At 40.4% G+C, this 26,474-nt stretch overlaps 1 protein-coding gene and 1 long non-coding RNA gene across 7 annotated transcripts in view; one reads left to right on the top strand and one right to left on the bottom strand.

Annotated features, from left to right (window-relative positions):
* Positions 1 to 245: 245 nt before the first annotated feature.
* Positions 246 to 26,474, bottom strand: part of RAPGEF5 (Rap guanine nucleotide exchange factor 5) — a 131,513-nt gene continuing 105,284 nt past the window's right edge. For all 6 annotated transcript variants that reach the window (XM_083405378.1, XM_083405377.1, XM_083405380.1 and 3 more), the window contains 10 exons: positions 24,265 to 24,414; positions 22,972 to 23,069; positions 20,555 to 20,677; positions 19,799 to 19,977; positions 16,875 to 16,965; positions 15,228 to 15,278; positions 14,660 to 14,747; positions 9,935 to 9,999; positions 7,373 to 7,427; positions 246 to 6,285 (listed from right to left, as the gene is read on the bottom strand). In XM_083405378.1, coding sequence (XP_083261504.1) covers positions 6,167 to 6,285; positions 7,373 to 7,427; positions 9,935 to 9,999; positions 14,660 to 14,747; positions 15,228 to 15,278; positions 16,875 to 16,965; positions 19,799 to 19,977; positions 20,555 to 20,677; positions 22,972 to 23,069; positions 24,265 to 24,414 — 1,019 coding nt within the window. In that variant the 3' untranslated portion in view covers positions 246 to 6,166. The remainder of the gene's footprint in view (positions 6,286 to 7,372; positions 7,428 to 9,934; positions 10,000 to 14,659; positions 14,748 to 15,227; positions 15,279 to 16,874; positions 16,966 to 19,798; positions 19,978 to 20,554; positions 20,678 to 22,971; positions 23,070 to 24,264; positions 24,415 to 26,474) is intronic.
* LOC310660649 lies at positions 6,038 to 11,598 on the top strand. The gene is made up of 3 exons (XR_014503573.1): positions 6,038 to 6,146; positions 7,994 to 8,136; positions 11,569 to 11,598. It is a non-coding gene; the product is annotated as an uncharacterized lncRNA (long non-coding RNA).

Raw genomic sequence — 26,474 nt, 5'->3', positions numbered from 1 at the left:
AGCTAGGCTATTATTATCAACCCCATATTTCTTTCTCTCTCTCTCTCTCTCTCTCTCTCTCTCTGTGTGTGTGTGTGTGTGTGTGTGTGTGTAAAGCCAAGAAATGATGTTCTGGCTAAGGTCACCCAGGGAGTTAATGACTATATTGAAATTTGAAAGCAGGACTCTCATGCTCATGTTCTACAGCAGCAGCCCATGAAGTCTGCGATTTAGAAACAAGGGTCAATATAGACTCACAGAGACAATTTAATTAATATGGTTTTATATTTTGAAAAGCAATATTAAAAAAGTTTAAACATTAACATTTGCTTTTACAAGTTTTACCTTCGTATTGCTTGGCCATTTCGACATATAAATTATTGCTTATTAGCAATTGCTTCTTAGCTCTCATAAATACACAACACAATGATATATACAGAGGCCAACAAGCATGAAATATGTAAAGGAATACATTGGCAACCGTGATCCTGGTAAATCAAAGCATTTCATACATACCAGTTCTAATAATGTTGGATAAGTACAAGGTGTGGTCCCTGAGAAGTTAGGCAAATAACCTTGGCTTGGGCAATCTAGTCTATTACTGTTAATGCAAGTTGACACCATGAGGGCACTCTAGAGATGGTAGAATGGACAATGCAAGTAGTCTCTCCTCTATTTGTTGACAGTGCCCCAGTATCTAACAGTGTTTAGAAGAATGCAATAAATAGGCTATGCAAATAAATAGTAATTTAACTCTGCTAAAAAGGTTAATATTTACAGCTCACTCTGTAGCTTTTTTACAACACATTTTTTTTCATTGAATTGTTGCAGCTTTCCCCTTTGCTTACTAGAAACTAATACATTAAACTCATGAAGAGACTGTACATCAAAGTACTGCTGCAGAACACTGTTTATTCTTAACCCCTGTTCTAATTGCTGACTCTCTTACAACTACTGAGGTCTGTATATATAGATTAACAGAGGGGAACGAGCCAGAATTTACAGCACAATTTATGCAGGTTTAATTCCAGAATAGGTCACACTGTGTTCAATGAAACTTTCTCCCAGGTGAGTGTGTCTAGGACTAGAGACTCTTGAGTCCCTGGATTTTAATGGGAGAGTAAAGCATATATTAACATTTTTCTATTAAAGCCAGTGAGATTTAGAGTATGTACAGAAATAACAGCAGTTTTTTCTCCCAGGGGGCTATCTCAGTTTCCTTCCCATTTGTAAATGAAAGATCTACATACTACCTACCTGAATGTTGGTTCAATCATCAATCTTAACTCTTCCTTCATGATTCAGAAGGGCAGCCCATGTTTTATTCTGAAGTGCCATATGTACATTTATTTATGTTCATCTGACATCTTTCCCCCCTTTTTTTCTTTAAAGCAACTATCTTTTCTTTTTTTAAAAAAAAGTCGCAGAACTGCTCCAGGGATGGGGGAGAGGTAGGTTTGTGATGGCCCGGGTACTAACCAATCAGCACTGCCCACAGCTTGTCTGTGCTGCAAACTTACACACCTGATTTTCCTGAGCTGAACCCTGGAGACAAAATTGTACATTTTAACAGAACGCAATCTGAGTGCACTTCTCAAGAAGCCCTACCATTTGGTTGTTTAGCAGTAAGACAACAACTGAGAATAACTGTCTTCTTTGTAACAGTGTATCAGTGCGTGTCAGCGTTACTAAAAAAGTATTTTAAAAAGCACAATCGTTTCTGCATACTTGGTAGACAGATTCTAGCTAAGCCCCCGAAATTTTAAATCAGTGAAACCAGAAGACACTTCACCTCCCAGATGCCATATATAACCAACCTTGAAATTCCAAAACAGCGAAGGGCTTTCACTCTGGTCCGCTGCCAGGCCCTTCAGCCATTCAGGAAGGCTGCTTTAGGGAGACACCATATGAGGAAAAGAAAGGCCCATGTGGCTCTGGGCAACTGGAAACAACAGAACATGCCTTTTTTCACTGCCAGTATAGATATACGAGCTAGGTTCATCTTGCCTATACAGTGGTACCTCAGGTTACAGATGCTTCAGGTTACAGACTCTGCTAACCCAGAAGTAGTACCTCGGGTTAAGAATTTTACCTCAGGATGAGAACAGAAATCGCGTGGCAGCTGCGGGAGGCCCCATTAGCTAAAGTGGTACCTCAGGTTAAGAACAGTTTCAGGTTAAGAACGGACCTCCGGAACGAATTACGTTCTTAACCAGAGGTACCACTGTACTACATAAATTCCCAGGTCGCACAGAACAACTTTATACTTCCCTGCTTCTTCAGGATGAAAACCCAAATGCTACACACTCAGTTGCTAGCTAGATTCTTCGCTGCCATGATGGATATTTGTCGAAGGATGGTTTGCGCCACAAAACTAGGCCCAAAATACATGACCTGTGCTCCTTCACTCCCTCCCTTATAGTTGCTTTTAACTGTTTGTCCCTGTTTCTATCTTTTTAAGTATGTATGATATAATCTCCTTTTAATTGCTAGTTTTTATTCCTTACCTGTTTTAAGTCATATGTGTTCAGTTTATCCGTTATGTTTTATCTCATGCTGGTCTGTGACTGAAGTAAAGTTTGATACTACTGATACTGAAGGTTGGGAGTTCTATACCATTCCCCTATTTTTTCATGGGCCTTATATTATACATATGCCGATCAACCACCTCTCATGTATGCTAGGCCAAATCAAAGTCCATATCACTGGTTCATTTCTGGCAAACAAGGGATAGTGCTTGTAATTTAGTTTCGGCTTATCCTTTTGCCTGAATCCTGGCCACTGAATATCTTTAAGATGTTATCCATTACTTCAGTAACTGGCAACAGGGAAACTGCCTATGGAGTACAGCACTGCTTAGCCAAATCTAGTAGAGATTTAAATATTTTTTAAAAATCAGTACATATTTGCATTGTACCACACTCAAGAATAAGCAAAACAAGTCCTCTCATGAAATTGGGAAGTGACTTTCAAACCAGCAACTGAACAAGGAAGCCAGAGCTGAAAATACATTATTGCCTTGCAAAAAAGAAAAGAAAAAAGGATTAACTGTGGTAGGATCTGTACATTATACCAGCAAACACATGCTAGTCAATGTATATGTGTGGGCAAGGTGGCATTAACAAGTGAAGATTTAGTAAGTGGGGTGTGATGTTAACTAGTCTTGTATCAATCAAATAATCCCCCCAGTCCATTTTTACTCACACAGTCAAGCTCCTTACGGTCTCAAAACCCACACATGGATGCCAGGGGCATTTTGCTGACAAGAATAACAGGTGTGGGAAGGGTTTGTTTTGATTTCATAAATTTTTATCCTGCCGTTAGGAAAGTTTTCCAACAAGGTGATATATGATAACCTATAAACTTTGCAGTTCTGATTCTCTCTTAGAAAGTTCCATCTGCATTAGTGTTTTTAGGCAAACATGGGCATGAGAACCTCATTTTATTATGTTTAGATCTACTACCTGAAGGTCTGGTGGCTCAACACCACAGATGAGGAACTGATAACTTCTAAGCCTAATTGGGCCCGACAGCTCCCCACCCCCAAGTTAGCCTTATATGCATAAAAGGGGTTATTTACAACAACTGCAATTAAAATAAAGCTACTTACATGTATGCGGTTGGAAATAATGCATGCAGCCCAACAGCTCTCTTTTTTCTTTGTTATAGCAAACCCCACTGCTTAAGAGACAAGCTGCTTTTCGGTTTTTAAAAAAATCCTTGCCTCTTCAGCTGAGTTGCTTTAGGGAAAACCTCATATAAAACTCCATTCATATGCCTAAATAGGTTATCTGGATTGTTTCTAACATGTGCAACCACCTACATAAATGCACACTGTATATTTACTCAAAGGGCAGCCAGTTTTTCCCTTTTACTGGGTTAAAAAAAGCAGCTGCCAGGAGAACATGTATAGCATATTCATAATATAGTTACAATTCTGAAACATCTTGTCTTTACATTACACTGTACAGTATTTCCACAATTTTCATACTGGGGAGGCCAAAATGCATTGGAAAGAATCTCCACCCTGCTGAAAAAACCCTACCACTTAAAGCTGATTTTATTTCTCTTCCAATAGGACACAATCCCTTGGGGAGGAGCTTGTGCAGAAAAAAGTTCCTGAATGATTATACCCTAGCAGCTGTAATAAAAAAGGAGAATTCATTTGCTTTAGTAGACTCACATTTCAAAGAACACTAGATTTTACCCACAGTTATCTCTTGTCTGGCATAGTATCACAAGAAGTATGTTCCCATTTCCGCTATAAAATAGTATATTGTATAAAGATGCATATAAATAGATTTTTCACAGTGAAATGCATTGTTTCGCATCGTATTTATCACACTCACTAGGCAAATCCTTGCAACCCTTTACTGTCATTCTTTGTTCACCTTTGACTCATGTTTTGACATTAAAGGCTGTGACCCTTTGATACAGGCTTTTGAGAAAGGAGTTGAAACAAGTTTCCAGATAGTATATAGCCCAAGAAATCTGCAATCATCAGATTCAGGTATCTTCAAGAAACCAGTTTTGCGCCAGAGAGTATCACATTTCCCTCGCTAGAGAGCTATACTTCTGCCAGAAGTGTGGCTATGGAAGTGTCAAAAAAGGTGTTGGATAGGACCCATCATAGTTGATCCTCTGCTATGCTGCACTGCACTGTGATTCCAAAAAGAGCGCTTGACTTTCAAGGAGATTCTCACTCACATGAACCAAAACTGACTACTCTCAAGACAATATGAAAAGGTGCCTCTTGTCAGATTCAAGCCCCACAGCTTGAAAGTTTGAACTACTAGTGTGGATAAGCCCTTAGGTCTATTTGGTCTTTCAAAGTGAAAAAGAATGAAGTGTGCGCACTCACAGCAGGTTAGGTTTCACATAGCTGTAAAGTATTTATCATTTTCAGTCTTAATAAATAATGATTGATGGGCATGCCACTTAGTAGCTCTTCCAGCTTTCCCTCAGGTAGTTTTGTATGCTAATTTTATTGGAGACCCATAAGACTCTTACAGAAATCTAGTTCCTTGAGTGGTTAGATAGGGGAGCTACTTCAATTAGCAAAAGTTTTCATTGGCAGTGTAAGTAATGCCCTTGGCAAACATTCCAGAACACCCCTCCAATATTGAGGTACAGATGTTTTTGCTTTTGTGACATTTAACCTAAGGGTGATTGAGGTCTTTCCCCCTGTTGGAAGCTGCTGGTTGTTGCAATCTCTTAGATTCTTGCTTATTTACTTAAGCATTGCTTAAAAGTCACATTACGCCCATCTAAAGGCAACTGCAGTAATCTTATGGTACAGATATCAAGGAGTAAAGCATACTGCATTCCTTTTGTAATAAACTATAAGCATGTCGGCTCAGGAGTTGGTTATCTAAATTAGACTAATTGGAAAGGGAGTTCTAATTAAAAAAAAAAAAAGCTGAGAGAAACATTCAAGAAAGCACTGTGCACTCTGCTACTCAATCCCGTGTAGAAACACTGCACTTGTTGCTGCAAACAGTTTAACAGTGTGAAATTTTGCTTTATGCTGTGGAACACATTCAGAAGGGAAGGCTGCTAAAATGAAGCATCACCTGCTTCTGGTCCAATTCTACAATTTGTTTGAATGAATCTGTATGCTGTGCTCTAACAAGTTGTCATTCTTTATGTTCATGCAGCAGTGGTTGCTACACATCCCAGGAAAGTTTGCTTAGTATGTACTTCTTTTTCTCTGTTTTCATCTATTTTCTTTTTGGCAACAAACAATCCTTTTGACAGCTCATGATGATTAGTGAGGCACATCCATGTGTGGCAAATTATGAGTGCCTTTCTCACATAGTGCTGCTTGCTAAAAAGTTTCTTCATAGTGTCCCAATGTCTTCTTTCCCCCCAATTTAACACTGATAAGAGTCTGAATTGAAAGCTACTCTGGACCAAGATTTATTTTTTTTGAAGAAGTCAAGTCTTTGTATATGAAGAATGCTGTTTCTCTCTTTCCCCGTCTGCAGTTGAATGGATATGGCATTTCTCTCATCCAGGAAGGCTGATGCAAACAGCTCCTCATTCTGCTTTGCAAGAGATGGCTGCGCTTGGTATGGCATCAGCTACTGATAAAACTCAGTATTCACCTCTCTCCAAGGGAAGCAACATGCTTGGCATAAACATTCACTTAATTGAAAGTGCTGCAGGTATGTGAATCTGCGTGAACTCACACGCGAGGCTCTATCCTATGCGAAAGCTCAAACAACATCTGCTGGTTATCAATGATGTGCAAGTGATGGACGTAGGGCTTCAGCTCCTGATGTTCTTTTTGGGGAACTTCATTTCCTAGACAAAAGAAAAATGAATGAATGAGATCAGTTACTTTACAGCTTCTTCCCACTGAACTCATGCCCAAAATGCAATTAACTACAGGCGTCAACATTTCAAATAAAAAAGAAGTTTATTTCCAGACTAACTGTGATAATCAATTAAACAGATATGGCTGAGGATGGTGACTCTCCAATGACTTCTGATTTCACCTGGGCCTAAGGTGATTAGCTCTGCATATCTCCTCTCCTCAGATGACCTCTAAGCTAGCAAGTAACTTGTCTATGCATACATTCTCTATATGTGTGGAAAAGGTCTATCATCTCAGACAAATAGCCTCAATCATTAATAATATGAGCAAAATTGAAAATGTGAACAAAAAAAGATTGCATCAGACAAGAAAGTTGATCCCTTTTAGCGTAAATCCTTTTAGTTCATTCATAGGATTATTTCTAAGCAGTCAAAAAACAATATACAGTGGTGTATGTAAATGCCAGATGTACTGGTTTAGTTGTATTTCTCAAGCTTATGCTACAGTGAATAGTCTTTAAGATGCCCACCATAAGTCTCTGTTGCTTTGGGCAAAAAATGGCTTATTGCTGTCATATGGGCTGGTCATATGGGACGCGGTCATATGGTTCATATGGGCTGGTCATATGGGTCATATGGGACGCGGGTGGCCCTGTGGGTTAAACCACAGAGCCTAGGATTTGCCAATCAGAAGGTGGGCGGTTTGAATCCCCGCGATGGGGTGAGCTCCCGTTGCTCGGTCCCTGCTCCTGCCAACCTAGCAGTTTGAAAGCACATCAAAATGCAAGTAGATAAATAGGTACCGCTCCGGTGGGAAGGTAAACGGCGTTTCCTGCGCTGCTCTGGTTTCACCAGAAGCGGCTTAGTCATGCTGGCCACATGACCCAGAAGCTGTACGCCGCTCCCTCGGCCAATAAAGCGAGATGAGCGCCGCAACCCTAGAGTCGGCCATGACTGGACCTAATGGTCAGGGGTCCCTTTACCTTTACCTTTATGGGCTGGTCAGAGAGACCTGCTATAAAGAAGGTTTTTATATTTGCTCAAAACTTAGCTAAAGGGAGAAATCTTTACTCACCATACTGGTTGTGTCTGCAGTGTCTCAAAGACCGGACTGTGTCTGCAATCATGTGCTGTGAAGATAATATACAAAAGGCACCACTGAATATTAATCCAATAGAATATATATTTTCACACAAAAAAAAGCTACTCTGGTAGTTGTACAAGAAGAGCAGGCATAACCTTTCCTTTAGCATGGGAGGTAAGGCATATTCTCTTCCCATTTCCAGATTTTTTTGGGAGGGGGAATGTGAAAATGTAAGATCTTCTAAGAGAAAGCTATCATGGATAACTTCAAGCATTGATTCAGGGCTGCTTTGATACATTACAGGGCCAGTGGGAAATTATCTGAATTCTGCATGTATCTGCGGTATAAGAATTCAGTATGTGTGTGTCAACATCAGCATTGTTTACAAAAATGACTAGCAATCCAGGCAGGCCCCACATTTTTTCCATTAGTGAAATGACATTCAAATGAATGAAGCTTCTATCTAAATGGGGATTAGATGGCATGACATAAGAAGGAAGAGAATTCTTAACTTCAGAGAAAACATTCTACCCAGTATGCCTCTGGAATTGCAATAGTTTGGTATGAATAGTTATTTAAAAAGAGTTCATTCCTATGCTGTTCTTTTCTTAGGCAATATAGGTCACAGATGGCTGCACCGATTAGAGAGAGGAAAACCTTTCCAATTTCATTGCACATGTATGATTGGATCTTGGGCTGATTTGAACTGGCATAGATTCATGAAGCTACATTGATTTGCTCCAGCTGAGGGCTTGGTCCATAACATTTTCCTGCAATTATTATTTGATCACAATTGCAAGATAAGCAGAGGAGACGTTCAACTAGACCCAAACAATTCTTAGTAGCTAAACTTGAAGCAACCTGGCTGAAATTAGCTCTCACTAGTGATATTATATAAAAAAATAAAAGCACAAACTGCCTAGCTTCCAAAGAAGAAAAACTGATTGCCTACTAAAAAATTAGCCCCTGTTTTGTTTGGCATAATACAGATCATGCCACAGTTGTGAGTTATAAAAATGCTGTTGAATGGAATAGCTCTGTGGAAATGCCAGATTACCAATGTGCAAATCATATTTCTGATAACGTGGCTCTGAAGTTGCCCTGTTTGCAAGACACGCCACCAAGAACTCACAATGAGGCTCCTCCCTGAGATTCAAGAGAGCAGCTCTTCCTAGTTTTCTGCCTGGTGCAAAAACATGCCATTTGTGGCAGTATTAATATAAACTTCGAAGCAGCTACGAGTCTTCAGTTTTTGTCCTTTTATACTCTGGGAGCAGGAAGCAGGTGGCGCTGTGGTCTAAACCACTGAGCCTCTTGGGCTTGCCGATCAGAAGGTTGGCGGTTTGAATCCCCGCAACAGGGTGAGTTCCTGTTGCTCGGTCCCTGCTCCTGCCAACCTAGCAGTTCGAAAGCACCCCAAGAAGTGCAAGTAGATAAATAGGTACCACTCTGTCGGGAAGATACATGGCATTTCCGTGCACTGCTCTGGTTTGACAGAAGCGGCTTAGTCATGCTGGCAGCATGACCTGGAAGCTGTACGCCAGCTCCCTCAGTAAAGCGAGATGAGCGCCGCAACCCCAGAGTTGTCTGCAACTGGACCTAACGGTCATGGGTCCCTTTACTCTGGGAGCAGGATGAAAGAATGTGTCTTTCACTCGATCTCTCCATTGCTGTGCCCTGCTCTCAATAACTAATCCTGTCTTCTAACCATATGGCACGCCTGGGAGCATGTTTTCTTGCAGGCTGTGCTCCCCACACCAGCCATCTTGCTTCCCCCTCTTGCAAAGAACGTTAAGACAACCTTTGCTTAATGGCAGAACTGTTGGCTTGCCACCTTCTTATCCATGACACCCTAACACCCTGCAGCAGATTTGCCTCAGGAGCAGTAAAATTTGCAAAGTATGTTGAAGACCTAAATGCTGGGGATAAAGTCACAATAATGTGTGCATCAAGGGTTATTTTACTTTTCGTGTTAATGTGACACATTTCAAAGAGAGATCAATAATGTTGTAGTCAGAGTTAAATGTATTTGGGCAAGAAAGTACTTAATTAAATGCAGACACTATTTTATAAGCTCATTGGCATACAAAAATTGTAATATAAATGTAATGAATTAAAAATACGCCTGCCCAAAATATCACAACACAATATGCAGTTTCGCTTGTAGACAGGCAACCCAAAGTCTACAAGAAATATTATCACCTGTGACTAGTGAAAACAACAAATTGGAATTTATATTATGATTTATTCTTATGCAGATTCATTTTTTTATTGGACTAATCTTGTGTCCAGTCTTTGAAAATATAATAAAATGGCATCTAGCTGAACCTTTGGTTAAAAGCTCATTATCCTACTGTTATTGTAGAAACTCTCAATGGAAAGCAGAATCGAATGAGGAATAAACAGTACCCCTGCTTCTAAAGAAACACTATTTGGAAGAACAAGAATTAACAAAACAAAAAAAAAACAAAAATGGAAGGTGGATAAGTGACAATGTAGCAAGCCTCCTGCCCTGCCACGGTATTGGACTTAAAAACAGAAAATGTTACATACCAGCTTTTCAAAGTTAACAAGGTTATCCAGAAAAGTTTTATTCCCTTCATGTATAAATGTTACATCTAAAAAAAACAACAAGACAAACATCAAAATTTGTAAACTGCACTGTGATTCTTAGTTGAAGGGTGGTATAGAAATTTAATAAATACAATAAATAAATATCCCCCATTTTTACGCTACATGGCATGAAATGGTGACAGTGATGTAACACAGTGTTCCGTTCTTCTTAGATTTTCTCTGAACTGATCGGTGAAAAACTCTGAGTAAGGGGAAAGCCTCAAATGTTAAAGAACTGGGGGGGGGGGGGGGGGACAGTATTGGAAAAGCAGTTCTTCATGTATTGTCAATTTCTTGATGAAATCATGCACATTAGGTACTTTTCTCTTTTCTTACATTACAAGAGATTCTGACTGACCATTAGGAAGAACTTTCTTGCTATAAGAGCGATTTGACAGTGGCATGGACAACCTCAGAAGGTGGTAGACTCTGCTTCATTGGATGTTTTTAAACAAAGGCTGGATGGTCATTTGTCAGGGATTCTTTGGCTGGGATTCCGGCATTGTAGGGAGTTGGACTAGATGACTCTTGGGGTCCGTTCCAACTCTACAACCCTCTGTACATTACTTCATTATTTGCTGAAGAGTTCATCTAGGAAACCAGAATTTGTGAATTTCCACTTTTTCAGTCGTTCCAATTCTTTAAAATATGTGTTCTCCCCCCCCCCCCCACAGCTGAAGCACACATCTCCCTTACTTCAAAACCATGGTTCCAACATGGGGCACACGCCCCACAGGGGGGCGATTTGATTTTTAAAGGGGGCAATTTGAGCATGTGTTAGACCAAGTTAATTGTCTTTCAGGCTTCCTCCATGTGAATAGGAGTTCCCTTTTTGAATAATAAGAATTATATATCACGGGGGGGGGGGGATCAGGATTGTGGAGATGCATAGGTGGGGCATGGCCAAAAAAAAAAAAAAAGGTCGGGAACCACTGCTTTAAAACAAACTGGAAATTTGTCCAACTTTTAAGATCAGTAGCTGGTGGCTTCTGGGCAAAAGCTGGCTATCCTGAAAGAAGCCACCTAGAACCCTAAAGAGCACATCTGTACATGGCAACAGAAGAAGAAGAGGAAGAGGAGGAGGAGGAGGAGTTTGGACTTTATATCCTGCCTTTCACTCCCCTTAAGGAGTCTCAAAGCGGCTAAAAATCTCCTTTCCCTTCCTCCCCCACAACAAACACTCTGTGAGGTGAGTGAGGCTGAGAGATTTCAGAAAAGTGTGACTAGCCTAAGGTCACCCAGCAGCTGCATGTGGAGGAGCGGGGAAGCGAACCCAGTTCACCAGATTATGAGTCCACTGCTTTTAACCACTACACCACACTGGCTCTCTTCTTCTGGTTAAGGGCCAGAGTGAACAAACGGGCAAACCTGTTTGTAGAGAAGGGTGGTCCCTTTTGTTTTGTTTTGTAAGGAGCACACCCAAATATACAAATCTGGCAGAACAACAAAAACAGCATCAATCGGCTACCTACTTCCTATTGGATTTTTCTTCAGACGTTAGCATAAACAAAGGGCTGCAACGCTGCAAATACCAAGACCACTAATGCGTTCCTTTGGTTTCTTAAACTTTTCAGAACTGGTCCCTTTGAAACAGGATGCCTTGGAGACTCTTTCCACACTGCTATGCTTTCTGTCAACCTCACCTCCTAGACTCAGGTGCCAACATTGCATATTATACACTCCCCACTGCAATGCCTTGCCTGCCCTGTCACTAAGGCAAAACGGAGAAGGTGAAATTGTTACTGTCAATGCTAATAAAGAAGGCATTCCGCTGAAAAGCCTGAAGTGTGCTTTTTTATTATTAAAAAAACTTTAAAGACTGAAGTAAAAGCCTTAAGAGGAACAGGGAGGGAGGAGAAAGAATGAAAAAAAAAGGATAGAAATTTGCTTTGCTGCCAACAACTATGAGCCTGGATAAATTCAGTGGAGCAGAAAATTGCATCTGAGCTGTATTGTAAAGAGCAAAACAGTGTTTTATTAAATATTTGAAAAATCAGCAAGATTTTCAAAAGCACTGTCTGTGAAACAACAGAGTTTGCTGTAGAAATTCAATTACTTAAAAAGGGGTATTGTTGTTGAGGTACTTTTTACCTATTTAAGAAAGGGTTTTTTCAAATTTCCTTTCCGACACCTGCTTTACTTACTCTTACTTAAAAGGTGTTAATTCCCTCCCACACTTCTCCTTGGAGGGCCCATTCAAGGCTACTGGGAAGGGGGGAGGGGGAAAGCACTTGATATAAAAAAGAAAAAAGGCACAGCTGCTTTTAAAATGTCTGCTGCGGAAAAGCTGATAGGAGATGAGAAGCATCCAGTTTGGGACAAATCATCCTCCAGAAGTGAGGATGAAAATATTCAAAAACTGTCCAGAGAACTAGGCATTGGAAGTACATTGAAAGAAGCCAAAGCAGTCTGGCGATGAAACATATGCCCCAAAGACATCTGCAGAGACAGAAAAGACGATAAATGCATTCATATGCTAATGCTAGAAGCCTCCAAGTGAAGATGGGCAAGTTGGAGAGACTGGTCTAAAATAGAGCATAGAAATAGCTGACAAAATGGAAACCTGGTGGGATGGAAAAAAGCAGTGGGACATGGTTATTTCTGGATACAAACTCTACAGGAATAATAGGGAAGAGCATCATGGAGATACGTCAAGGAGGACATGGAATCCAACAACTTAGAAATGTCAAGATGGACAGACTTCTCCACAGGAGTGCTATGGGTGGTGATACCAGGCCCCAAGAATAATTTAGTACTAGGCATATACTAACACAGACACAGACAGAAAGAAACACACACACATACAGTGCCCAAGGAGAATGAAAAAAGATGAGGCATCCAAAGGAGGAAATGTTGTCGTCACCCTCAGATATACCAGGTATGTGCACGTTCCAGTCATGGCAAAGAGGTAAAATTTCTAGATACCCTAAAGCAACTGTAACTAGGCATGGCTCACAAAACCCATATAAGCCACACAACATTGTAGGTGGCTGTGCTGACCTTGACACCCTGACCTTTAGACTTTTTTTCCCTTTAAAGATTGCGCCCTAAAACACAGCCTCTTCAAAGCTGACTTTATAACTAAGGACTTCGTTGCAATATGCTAACACTCTCAAACAATGAATCCCATTGTGCTAAGGAGATGTTTCTTTATATGAAGATATGCCAAAGGGCTTTAATCCCTTTGCCTACAGAAAAGGGAAAAAGGCAGCCGAGGCCGTTTATGGTGACTCAATGGGGTCTCTACAGATAGCTTTCCAGAGAAGAGGGGCGGGGTGGTTAGAGAAGATAGAAACAAAGGCCGATTATAAATCGTAGGATAGAGCTATTGGAAGAAGCCGAGTGCTCAGCAGAATTGCAGGCACTGCAATGTGTTCCGTTAAAAGATGCACCCAAGTGTGACCTATATCCATTATACATAGCCTGTAGGGACTACAAGATCACAGGCACAAAACAGAGCAAGACATGCTGCTGAGAGTTTTGGCTTAGCATTACTAGTTAAGGCCTGAGGCAGCAGGAACTGAGCAAGCTGCTTTATGAAGAGGCAGTCCATAGGTCCATCTTGCTTGGTACTGTCTGCAACACGGAGCCAGTGTGGTGTACTGGTTGAGAGCGGTAGTCTCGTAATCTGGTGAACCGGGTTCGCGTCTCTGCTCCTCCACATGCAGCTGCTGGGTGACCTTGGGCCAGTCATACTTCTTTGAAGTCTCTCAGCCCCACTCACCTAACAGAGTGTTTGTTGTGGGGGAGGAAGGGAAAGGAGAATGTTAGCCGCTTTGAGACTCCTTAAAAGGGAGTGAAAGGCGGGATATCAAATCCAAACTCTTCTTCTTCTTCTTCTCAAGCAGCCTGTCCCAGACCTACCAGGTATGGAAGCCTACAGCTTCTGCATCCAAAGCATGCTGTTACTGAGCTGCGGTTATGCCTTAAAACGGAGCTGCCTCACACTGAATTAGATCATTGGTTCATTTAAATCTGTATGCTCGCTTTTGACCAGCAGAGGGGCTCCAATATCTCTTTTTATTTTTTAAATGAAGATACTGAAGATTGAGGATGAATGCAAAGCATATTCTGTACACCTGAGCTATGGGCCCTCCTAATTGTGGCCTCCATCATCCAAGGCTGAAGGCAGCAGAAGGGGCAACAGAAGATCAGCGGTCATGAAGAAAGCACAGCAAAATCCCAGGGTCATCAGAAAAAGGGGGGAGCAGGGAACCTATCAGAATTAAAGATGGCCAGCCTACAGTAGGGTGGAATTTTACTTTCGAACATGCGTTCTCCTTAATCAGGACATCTCACTTATTGGACAACGGAAACAGGAAAAGAACGGCTTTTTATTAAGCTAACTTTTGAATTCTCAGCTGAAGAACAAAAGGGTTTCTAGAAGCTATCTTAGGCCTCATCTTATCTTACAGTTCCATTATTCACCCTCTCTGCTGCCTCCCTTGTCAGTACATAATCTCTTTTCTTGATCCTTGATTTCTCCATCCACAATGTGCAACATATATCTATTATCTATATGCACAGCTGCACTGCATTCAGTTACCCTTGCACTCGCTGGTAAACCTGCACAGAACAGCAGCAATATGCTTAAAAATTTATCTCACCCGTTTGGTACTAATACATAACGTTAGGAAGATGTTTAATGTGGACAAACTGTATTACCTTTAAGGAGCAAAGGCATGAAGGGGATTTTCGGTGACTTCATTTTCTTGAATGCATCTCTGTAGGCTTTGTGATTCAGGGAAGGGTCCTACCGAAACAATTTGATTGCGATGAAAGGGAAGAAGAAAATCAATACCCTTTCTAAAGGATGGCAATTTGTAATCTGTTACACACCCACAAGCTCAATATGCTTTAAATATAAAAGGTTTCCTTGGAAAACGAGGCAGATAAATGTTTCTCAAAGAAAGAGGACTGACTGAGTGAAATAAGAGGCCATTCACTCCAGGGGCGAACAGAGAGTTTGGAGCTACATATGTCTGCAGTAAGCTAAAAAGCTAAGGATCCCGGCTTTAGATGATGAGGTTTACATCAACTAAGGGCTGATGAAACTCTAGATGCGGTTGAACTGCCACACCTATTATCTCTGACCATTGGGCATCCCAGCTGTCGCTAATGGGAATTGGTGTCCAACAATATCTGGAGGACCACAGGTTCCTCACCACTGCATTAAGCACTGGAAGAGAACCGCTGGAGAAATCAAAGTCTTTTCTGTAGAAAGTATACTTACTGTCAAACTTTCAAGTTCAGTGAACAGCTTCTTAAACTTTCCAGGGATTCTCTGCAACACACCAAAAAATCATCATCATCATCATCATCAAAGGAAATGGGATTCGATTGGGGGAGGGAATCAAGCATGCTGAAAAGTATTTAATATTTCTTTCAGTGACTAGCCATCATAAAAAAATCATAAAAAATCAAGTTGCTCATCATGAATAATGTTTAAGAGTGATGCAAATCCTTTTGCATTTTGAGACTGCCCCTCTCATAATTCTTTTATAATTGCTTCCTAAAATCTGTGTTCATTTTATTCACTAATATCTCTGTCTGCCTCATTTGTCTTAAGGCCTTTCTGATTATTTCATTTAAAAAAGTAGAACGTATCAACAGTATATTAGTGCTAGCTTGAACTGATACTAAAATGTCCTTGTAGTGAGCTACATTTCAGGGGGAAGGCTAGTTGTTCTGATTTTATTATTTTAAATAGGGGAGAATTGTGTCCTCTGCATCTATCTCCCAGTGTCATCCCAAGAATTAAAGGAACCACTTGGAAGTGGGCCCTCACTACCTGATTGTGTACCATGCTGACCTGATGGTTTTTCCATCACCCTCAAACTCAGAGAATGACTGCTGCAGCTTCTCCTACTTCACAACAATGCAGGAGCATGTGACAGAAGAATCTGTTACAATCCCTTTGAGGATTAGAGACAGGTCTCCAAGGGAGGGCAAAGCCACTTCGAAGGGTTCTACCATACCCCCTTAAGCCTTCAAACAACTCTGGTCTTTGTGGGAAATTGCCATCAAACATAATTAGCAAGCTAGTTAAGGCACGAAGGGGTTAAGACCACAGAAATGTATTCCTAGACTCAGCTAGGTCAACAGACCTCACCTGAAAGGAAGTTAAGTTTTCTCCTTTGTTCATTCTCTTTCATCATGTGAACTCGCCAAGATAGGACAAACCTGAGTTTGCTCGCTACATGCTTAGACTGCATACTTAGAGCTATTTCTGTATTTTGTAAACCCAGTATGTGTTCTGCATGAGACAACATATGAATCCAACCTTTGGCATTTGTAAGTAAAGTATAAACTTACTGTGTGGTCTATTTATTGTGAGGGGGGGGGGAGTGCTATAAGTGGCTAGAACAGGATATTTTAAAGGTCTGTCAGACTATTATTCCCATGTTTAACTGTGCTGCATCATTTTGTGTTTTTCAATTCTCTGCTGGGGCTCTCTCGTGATGGGAAGTGTGTTTAGGTCCATACTTTAGACCTAGGGATCCAGCCAATTCTTTTATCAATTACCCTACATGGGGGATCCATATATCTGTCCGTCTCCTCAGTATTTTGCTAAATCAACATCTTTAGTGCTTTAATCCCCACTCATCTGCTAACGAGCAGAAATTAAATCTTGCTTCCTTGACTGCAGAATCTTGTTCCCCGCTGGGAACAGGGCACACAATCAATGCATGATTAAACCCTGTCCTCCTGCTCATCAGCTGATGTCACAAGTGATGTCAGCTGGAGAGTGGGTGGGTGTGATTTGGGGGAAATGACCTCATGAACCAAATTGGCCTCCTAGGTGTGCCAAGGTTGGCCTGTGGGCTGCAAGCTAAAACAAGAATTTTAATGAATTTTAAAAACAAAATACTTGTATTACCTCCCAGGTCTGAGAAAGCCGACTGACGGATGCAGTGTTGAGACCCATAACAATGGCAAAGAATGAATTCAGATTTCTTTGGGCTTTGCAGCTATGAAAATAAAAAATACAAAAAACACACGGTGTAACTTTCTATATATTCAAAGCCTTAATACTACTAGTGTGGAGAGGCATGGTAGATTAACTGTTCCAAGTATATTAACACTAAGTTCTGTAGTGACCCAAATATGTGCAGGCCCAATTAGATGCCCTCCAAATTATTGTTTTCCTCTGTTCCTCAACTTTAATGTCATGAGAGTAACTTACCTCCCCCTGCCAAAACTCATGACTTTAATATAGCCACTAGCCCCTTCAAAGGTGCTTCCAGAGTTCTTGTACCTGTATGCAGTCTGTTTCCCTGATCTGTGGCTGCCTTGGTGCCATTTTTGTTTTACTTAAAGGGACAATGCAGGCAATCTTCTTCTTTTTTAGTCCTATTGACAGTCCCCTTAGTGTGTGCAGTGACATTTGACTTTAAAAACAACTGAGGATTTAAGACTAATGGAACAATCCTATGCAAGTCCCACTTGCTCAATGGACCTGACCCCATTTTTAGGATTGCAGCCTGAGATTTGTGGCTGTGCATTCATGTGAATTTGCACATTTCACTTGTGCCAAGGAAGAGCCAAGCGGCTGCTTCTTGTACTCCATTCTTAATAATAGTTGCACTGTCCCTGAGGTTTACTGCCCTGTGCAATCAAACCGGCTGTGCTCCCCTAAATCCATCTCTGAAATTCATTCACATCTTTGATTATAATACAGAGATATGATAGTCCAAGTGCAGCAATAAGCACAGAAGTTTCACTATATTTATTAGAAACTGTGGCATACTTCTTCCAAATGTTTCATTTTTCTATTATTAAGATTCAAATGTCTTCTCAAAACTACCAATCATTAACAAGCAATCATGTTTCTGTTTCTTTATCCTAGAATTAGTATTGCTTAGTAGCACAGCTCTGAGCTTATCTAAATTAAATCTCTCCCAATGTTGTTTACACATATGCCTACAATCCTGAATCATTTTTCTTTTTCTTTTGCAACCTCCAGTTTATTTTGTTGTTTTATTGCCACAAATTTAATTAATGTGCAACCTGATATTCCCCTGATCAGTTTATTAGCTACCTTTGGTCACATTCGGATTATCAAACAGGTGCTTCCTGCTTGTCTATGTAACTCTGTTCCACACAGCAATTGCATTAACAATGGTAGTGCTGTCTGGTGGGAGAATTTCACTTTCTAGGCAACACAAAATTGCAATTTACATGCTTGGAAAATGCAACTCAAGAAACACTGCTGCAAAAAATGGATGGATGTCATGCATTTAATGAGTGACATTTGCAGAGTATACTGCATTATAAATGGATTATCTAGAAATACTTTTCACTTGCTTATCTGCAAGTTAATAAAATAGTTGTATTTTTCACACTAAGCTACACAGATGGGAATTCCTATTCCATGTATTTCATGGTTTTATGCCGTGCTCTTCAGTAAGTTTCCAAAGTGGGGTATAAATGCACAGTATACTTTAACTAGTCTGAAGGAAAAGTTTAAAAAAATGTATTTTAACTGAATGCCAGTGTACTAAGTTGACTGATACTAGAATTGCTGAGCAAATGAGGTAATACATAGACAACATATCCATGTTTTAGTTCAGATGACAAAACATTTGGTAACTTTTGAGTACCTAATTGAAGTGGATCATGAAAAGTTCCCTGTCAGCAACAACAGGGAATGCAAAAAAGAGAGCATTTTACTGATTACTGATTAATAGCTGTTTAAGACTACAACCCACATGCTGAACACAGAAAATATGAAGTGTAAAACAAGTAAGAGGTTCTACACACAGAATTCTATCTCTGTGTGTGTACACACACACTAAATTCTATGGTCTATCTGTGATCTATATATAGGTGCACTGAATCTTTTAAAAATATGTAATCATTTTTATTAAAGATTTCTTAGTTTACAAAAATATGTGCATTGTTTTTTCTACAGATCAGTTTCATTTGTTGTGAGACATTAGTGTTGCATGCAGTATAAGGCTGGGAAGGAAAGAGGGGTGGAGGGCGGGGGCGGTGGGGTGGGGTGGGAATGCTTCTATTCTTCTACTTAGTGTATGTGTGGCATTTTGTGTCAGAGTCACTTGTGTACGTTCTCTTCCTATTCACTTGTTATCTTTCCTTGGTGGTGAGAGAGGTTGAAGGTTGGCTGGTTGGCTGTAGTGATATTTGTTTATGTGTGTGAGACTGTGAGGGAGTAGATTTTTGGATCAGGTTAGCTATATCGATTCATATGTTGCCAGTGGATTCTTGTTGTCTTCTTGGGTTATGTTGGTGATGAAGGGGAACCATAACGGAGTGAAAGTGTTTTCTTCCATTTGTCCCGGTGTCAGCATCAGTTTACTGGTTAGCTTTTCTAGTAAGGGCATTTCCCATACAATTTGATACTATTGGTCCATGTTTACTCCTAACAGTTCTCTCCAGTGTCTGGTTAGGATGCTTCTGGCTGCTGAGAGTAGGTGGGTTATGAGCTCTTTATAATGTAAGTGGGCATTATTATTGGAAGATGTTCAGTAGGGCCAGTTCTGGGGTGACTTCTAATACCCGCCGGTTCTTTTTTTTTGATCTTCCACTATAGTCTGAACAATCTATACTATTGCTGTCCCAGCTGCGTCTCGGCTGTGAAAAGCTCACATTATTAAATTTGTGTGTGTGTGTGTAAGACAAAACAGTCTGTCCTTGCCTCGTGTAGCATTTTATATGCACATCACAAAGTACTAGTCAAATTCATGGAACAGCAACACACCTTTCTATCATTTCATTATCCTTAAGTACAGTTTTAAAAGACTGAATGTGAATTCAACATTCACATTGGTTGAAACTTACTGAGAAGCAATTTTAATGAACTTTTTCACTAGCTGTACACGTTTACAGAGCTGGTTGCAAAGGAGTATTTCTGTAGCAACCCAGAGTTGAACTTCATTGCATCTTTGAAGCAGAAGACTAAGATTCACAGTGTTTTCCCCATTGCCCTTTCTGCTGAAGGTGAAGTATATCAGCTCTTGCTGGAAGACAGTTAAAAGAGTAATTAGGCTTTTAAAAAATGCAAATGAGAATTTAACCATTCTGAAAAGTGTAACTGTTGATACTTGGCCAGACAACTCCTTTTAATAATTTATGAACGAACCTCAAGCAGCTCAGAAAAAGTCCAGAATTTCAAGTAATCTTGGGAGATTTTCAGCAATTATCCTCCTGGACATAGTTATGAAAAATGCAAGAACGGTTTGTTTCCAACTTGGCATCCACTAATTGCTGCTATAGGTTTCAGTATGGGAACTAATGACAGCCTGGTGAACTCTGCCCTTTTTAGTTCCTCCAAGTCTCAAGTAATTTAGATTTTTAAAATTAATTTGGGTGGCAGTAAAAATTAGCTCCATTAAGCAATGAGAGACACTTTGCATTTTACTTATGCACATGAATTTTGGTTCAAAGTTTAACACATTTGTATCCTGTCCTTGTATTGGTCACAGAAAGTTGCATACTATGAGATTCCCCAAAGAAGGCATTACATTTGGTTGAAACAGCCCAAACTGGAGAACTGAGCATTAATTATAGCAAGCATTTCCATCCATTGCACCTTACCTCATGAACCAAGTTGAAGAGACTCCAGTCAAAATTTGTTAATTCCAAAGCAATGTCCCACGTGTTAATTCCCAGAATTCTCACTGACCTTTGCTGGGCTTCCTCATTTTCAGCAAAAGGGTTCTAAATCAATAACAGATTGAAATAGTTCCTGAACAAGCATACATAATTGAAATCTTGACCATAAAGCAATGTTTTTTCAGTACCTTGTCTAAACTGTTTGCCTTGAAAGAATTATGGGCTCTAAGACTGAATTAGCTTTCAATACTAAGGAGATCAATGCATTCTTATTGCATTGGGCAACTCTACCACTCTTAAGAATCAATTACACACACACACACACACACACACACACACCCCAACCAAAACACATCACAGAAAACCATAAGCCCAGTTCAGGCATAAAGCTTGTGCAGAAAATACAAGCTCAGGTAAGTGACATCAGGCCACACATATTGTGCCCTCTCTGTTTCCCTATGTTGAAAAAGGAACATCTGAAGGGGACTTCTACTCATGCTCACCTGAATGCTCATGGAAACCTCAGTGTGATCAGGCACAGTGTTTCCAATCATGCAGGGGTTATATATGCACTGAAGTGAAAGCAGGTAAATATTCATCTTCAGATGTTTCTACTCTAGCCAGAAAGGTTGGAAGCTGAGAGGGTAGAAAGAGTGCTTATGCGGGCAATGGGGACAGAACCGGTACACATGGCCCTATGCCCCATGCTCCCACTAATATTTATGACTCAGACATAATGCCTGAGGAAGGGGCAAGATGGAGTATGCATTTAAAGACGAATTGATCAATTTCGCACTTTCTGAAATATGATAATTAATTGAAACAACTATCCTCTGAAACTGCACTTATATATATATATAATTTGACTGATTGATTGATAATAATTTGCAATTTTGAACTTCGTCAGCCAAACAATGTTTACAAAGATGCAAATATACTGGGAAAGTGTGCATAAAAACAAATATATTAGTGAAAATAACATGCAAAAATGCATTAGGAGAAATTGCTTGCAGAAATGTGTGCATTAGTCAAAACTGTAGTTTGAAAGTGTTTATTAGAAGAAATTCACACTAATATGTTGTTTTACTGTGTTTTTATATATGCTGTAAGCCGCCCAGAGTGGCTGGGGAAACACAGCCAGATGCACAAGATTATAAATAATGAAATTGTTGTTGTTGTTATGGTTGTTGTTATTATTGTGGCTGTTTTTAATATTACTGTGCTAATAATAAATAAGAGTTTTCATGAGGATTAAAAAAAAATAAACCCCAAATTTCTGCAAAATGTGGAGAGCTGAATTTAAGAATGGAAAAATTAGAAACCGAGAGAACAAAAATGGACAGATCCTGTCATTGCTAATAATGCCTGAACACAGCTATACTGAAACCAACATCTCAAATGTGTTTGGCCTATGAACTGAATTTCTACACCAGCGAGGTTTGTGTTCCAAGTAAAATGTTTTATTATGTTCAACAGAAAACAAATGCATTATATTTTATAGTACGAGTGCCAAACATGGTTCCATTCAGAATCCATGATAGAAGACTTCATTAAAAAAATCTACGGTGAAAAATGATTGATTCTAGGCACACTGGACATGAAGACATTTTTTAAAAAAGAAAATGAAACAGCTGTCCCTTAAAGGTGAGATTGGCTGTTACTTGTGCACATTTAGATTGCATCTGTTTTCCAAAGCGAGTAAAACCAAAGCTGTTATCTATTAGTTCTTAAGTTGATATGACACCAAACTCCTAGCAGGTATACACAGCATATGAGTGATATTTTCTTCTAAGACAAAGGCTTGTATTCAACACCAAAGCAGTTAGTATGAATGCCCTCTCCCTCAATGAGAAATGCCAGTTTCCATTTGGCTGAATTACCCGTCTTAAGATGCAAGTAGTGCAGGTGTCACTTAAAACAAAATTCACAGTATAGATAAAACATATCTCTATAAAGCTTTGGTAAAAATAATTAATCTCATTTTCTAATAATGTTTCCCTGGCTGTAAAGGTTGTGTAAAAAGATTACTGTGACGCGAAGTCCATGGGATTTAACTGTGCAATTTAAATGCTTTTTACAGCCATACAAAGAAAACACATTAGATGAAGCCGGCACATTAGATAGAGCCTCATTTGGCTGTTTACTACCTTCTCAAGACTCTCAGCTGATGTAGTCTCAAGGCTTCAACACCAGCTGTTTTTTCTCTCTCGCTTCCGAGGCTTTATTCTAGTCCAATGAAGAGTTCTAGGGAACTCAAAAGCTTGCACATTATTTTGGAACACTTTGGTTGGCCTAATAAAGGTACCTAGCATGGTTTTTAGTACAACCTTACAACTCACAGCTACTTTGGGTACTGAGGGAAACCAGAAGATTTTGGAACCCTGCACACACAACCTTACCAGAGTATCTGTCAGATTCTTCCGAAATACGAACATACGAGCCGACGATTCAAGGGATTTGGAGATTGCCAGGTCATTTGGTTGTAATTCATGCTTTTCTTTAGTATAGAAGAAAAACAGAAATATTGACATATTTTGCAGAACAAGATGCATTCTTACAGTCAGAATTCACTGTATCTATCGTGAGTAAGTACATATATGCTTCTTATAGTTTCTGAAACCACTAAGAGTAGTTTCTCCAGGAATTTATCTATCAGCCCAATCTCATTCACTTACTACTACTCCTCTACTGGCAGATGATAACTAAATCTCCCATTGCTCCTGTTGCTTTCAGGTCAGTCTCCTGTCTTAACATCCCTGAACTGAATGGGTGTAATGGCTCTTGACCTACTGCTGTGAGGCTTATGCAGCAAAAGTGCCTCATTAATATGGGCAGAAAACAGTAAATAGCAAACATGTTAAAACAGAGAAGTCTCTGTGTGTTGGGCACATTAGAGGAGCACCTTTGAATCTACTCAGTCGCCTTTTGATAAACCCCATCACATTTTCAGTTTAACCATTTTCTATGCATTTTCCTTGTATAATACTATGTAACAAAATTAAGCACATTTCCAGGGACTCTAAAATCCTACTGTAAAATACCAAAGCCAGGCTGGTCAAACATATCAACAGCAGTAGTCTAATTCCCCCCCCCCCAAAAGGGGCAGGTAATTGGGCCTTGGTTGTTGTTTTTTTAAGAATTAAATATGAAAACCTATTTCTCACAATGATGTGTGGACTCTAGGCAGGGGTCATTTAAAACTGAGGGCAGGAAACCCCATTACTTACATTGTCTTACAAAACATACATTTTTCCAGAAGTCATATTTTTCAGTTTCCTCCCCCTTCTTTCCTCCATGTACAAATACACTTCAGCTAGTCCAAATGGGAAATATCTCTTTCACAGTCGCTTCCCTTTTTACAGCTACCTCTCAGGTTAAGCTTAAATTATGAACTGGGAGATTTATCTCTTAATGGCAAACCTTATAACATGTTTCTGAACACGAGAACACTCCTTTGCAATCCAGACCTGATGTGGAAATACATTATCCAACAGTACCAAAGAATTAGCAGTTGCCATGGAAACTCCTCTCTGCTAAGTAGCTCCTTATTGTAACTATGGTCATCCAGCTGTGGACCCATAGGGGAACAGCCCTATCCTTGCACTAGAAAGTGCCAGCCCTCTCTTTATAGATAAGATACAGAAAATGAAGGAGAATAAAACTGGGTCTACTGATAGCTGAAAATAATTTACCCCCAGAGAATGAAAGAGCCACCAGAGCCAAGTCTTCCTGCGAATGCTGGAGCTTTTCTGCTACAATTTTCAAGATCTCTTGAGCTGAAGTGGATACTTTAGTTTTTACGCTGACATAAGAATGTTCTGTTATATACACACGACAAAAAACTGTGAAAAGAGAGAAAATAATTCAATCAACAGACAGACGCAGATTTCACTGAAGGGTGCAACATCTCCAAATTGCTGGGATGCTTTGGCTAACATCTGGTTTAACAGTCATTCCTCGACAGCTGAAGCCACAGCTGCTGCCACATGGACCTACAGGCACATTTCTCCTTCCTAGAAAAATGCAAGGACAAAAAAAACCCTAATATTGCTTCCAGACCAAAACCAAGTCACAATTTGAATGTGTAAAATGCTATACTGGCAATAAAGGTGACCCCTGGATGGTTAAGTCCTGTCAAAGATGACTATGGGGTGCGGCACTTGTCTTGCTTTTCAGGCTGAGGGAGGTGGCGTTTGTCCACAGCATTCCAGATCATGTGGCCAGCACAACTAAACCGCTTCTGGTGCAACGGGACACCGTGATGAGTGCCAGAACGCACGGAAATGCCATTTACCTTCCCACCACAGTGGTACCCATTTATCCACTTGCACTGGCGTGCTTTCAAACTGCTAGGTTGGCAGGAGCTGTGACAGATGAACAGGTGCTCACCCTCCTGTTGCGCAGATTCAGACCACAGCACCACCATTCTGGTTTCTGTCACTGGTTTCTGTTGCACCAGAAGCAGTTTAGCACCAGTTGCACCAGAAGCAGTTTAGTCATGCTGGCCGCATGACCCGGAAAGCTGTCTGTGGACAAATGCTGGCTCCCTTGGCCTGAAGCGAGATGAACACCACAACCCTATAGTGGCCTTTGACTGGACTTAGCTGTCCATAGGTCCTTTTCTTTTCTTTTACTGGCAATAAAACTGACCAGCACAGTATTTAGTTCTTCATGCAAAGGACACCCTTCTTCAGAGAGGATAGCTACGCTGGGGAAACATTATCCGTTAGCATTCTCTCCTTAACTGGATCATTTTATTTTCATAAATCAGCTGGGGGGAGTTTTTTTTTGGGGGGGGGGAGCTAGAAAAGTACTCTAGCCAATGAATGAATTCATAGCAATGACTGGAATTTCGGAAAGCAGATCTGGCTCATTACACAGAGAGGAAACTAGAGTGAATACCCATTATTTATCTTGGTTTGTTTTTAAGCAACTTAAGTCAGTATTAAGTTGGCGGAGATGTGATTGGTGCACTATAGAAAACCATTCAGATATCCAGAATCTTAGTGTAGCTGTGACTGGGGAGCAGTGCATCAAATAAAAAAAAAAAGATAGTAGGAAAAACTAAAGCTCTTTCTAACTCAGGTCAAAAACAGTTTTAGAAAATGCTGTTGATGCCAATGCAGATACCACCCATCATTATCAAACTGCAGTAGGCAGGACCATAGATGAGAGAGTGTGGGTTACCCCAGTCCTGAAAAGTGTTGTTATACTCATTTTGCTGACAGGAGCGGGATGTGTGAGCTCCTGTTGCTCAGTCCCTGCTCCTGCCAACCTAGTAGTTCGAAAGCACGTCAAAGTGCAAGTAGATAAATAGGTACCGCTCCGGCGGGAAAGTAAACGGTGTTTCCATGCGCTGCTCTGGTTGACCAGAAGCGGCTTAGTCATGCTGGCCACATGACCCGGAAGCTGTACACCGGCTCCCTCAGCCAATAAAGCGAGATGAGCGCTGCAACCCCAGAGTCGGCCACGACTGGACCTAATGGTCAGAGGTCCCTTTATTTTTATATATATATATGAAAACGCTGAAGTGTAGTCTAATATTGTTAAGCTTCCCAGGTAGGTGTGAAGTGCAGTGGCGGGAGGGGGGGTTATGATGCTTATTGTAGCAGCAGTGCAACTGATTAAGGGTTGGGGGGAGATGAAATTAGCCAGACAAAGTACTGAGGTTTTCAGCAGTAAGCCAAAAGCAGTCATCTGGGCGCCAGATCCACCACTAGATGGAGAGCAGGTCTACCAATTGACAACCAATGAAGGAATACAACTTTTTCAGAGGTCAGGTTTCGCTACCCAGGCTGTGTAACCACTCGGTGAATTCCTGCTGATGCCCATGCTGATTAGAGTTGTCCTATCAGCCTCAGTCAACATTGTTAATGGTCAGGAATGATGGGACATTTGGAGG

The sequence above is a fragment of the Podarcis tiliguerta genome (genome assembly GCF_965153285.1).
Source record: "Podarcis tiliguerta genome assembly, chromosome: 12".
Classification (NCBI taxonomy): Eukaryota; Metazoa; Chordata; class Lepidosauria; order Squamata; family Lacertidae; genus Podarcis; species Podarcis tiliguerta.
Note: the sequence above shows the minus strand (reverse complement) of the source record. Positions and strands in the feature narration are given on the sequence as shown.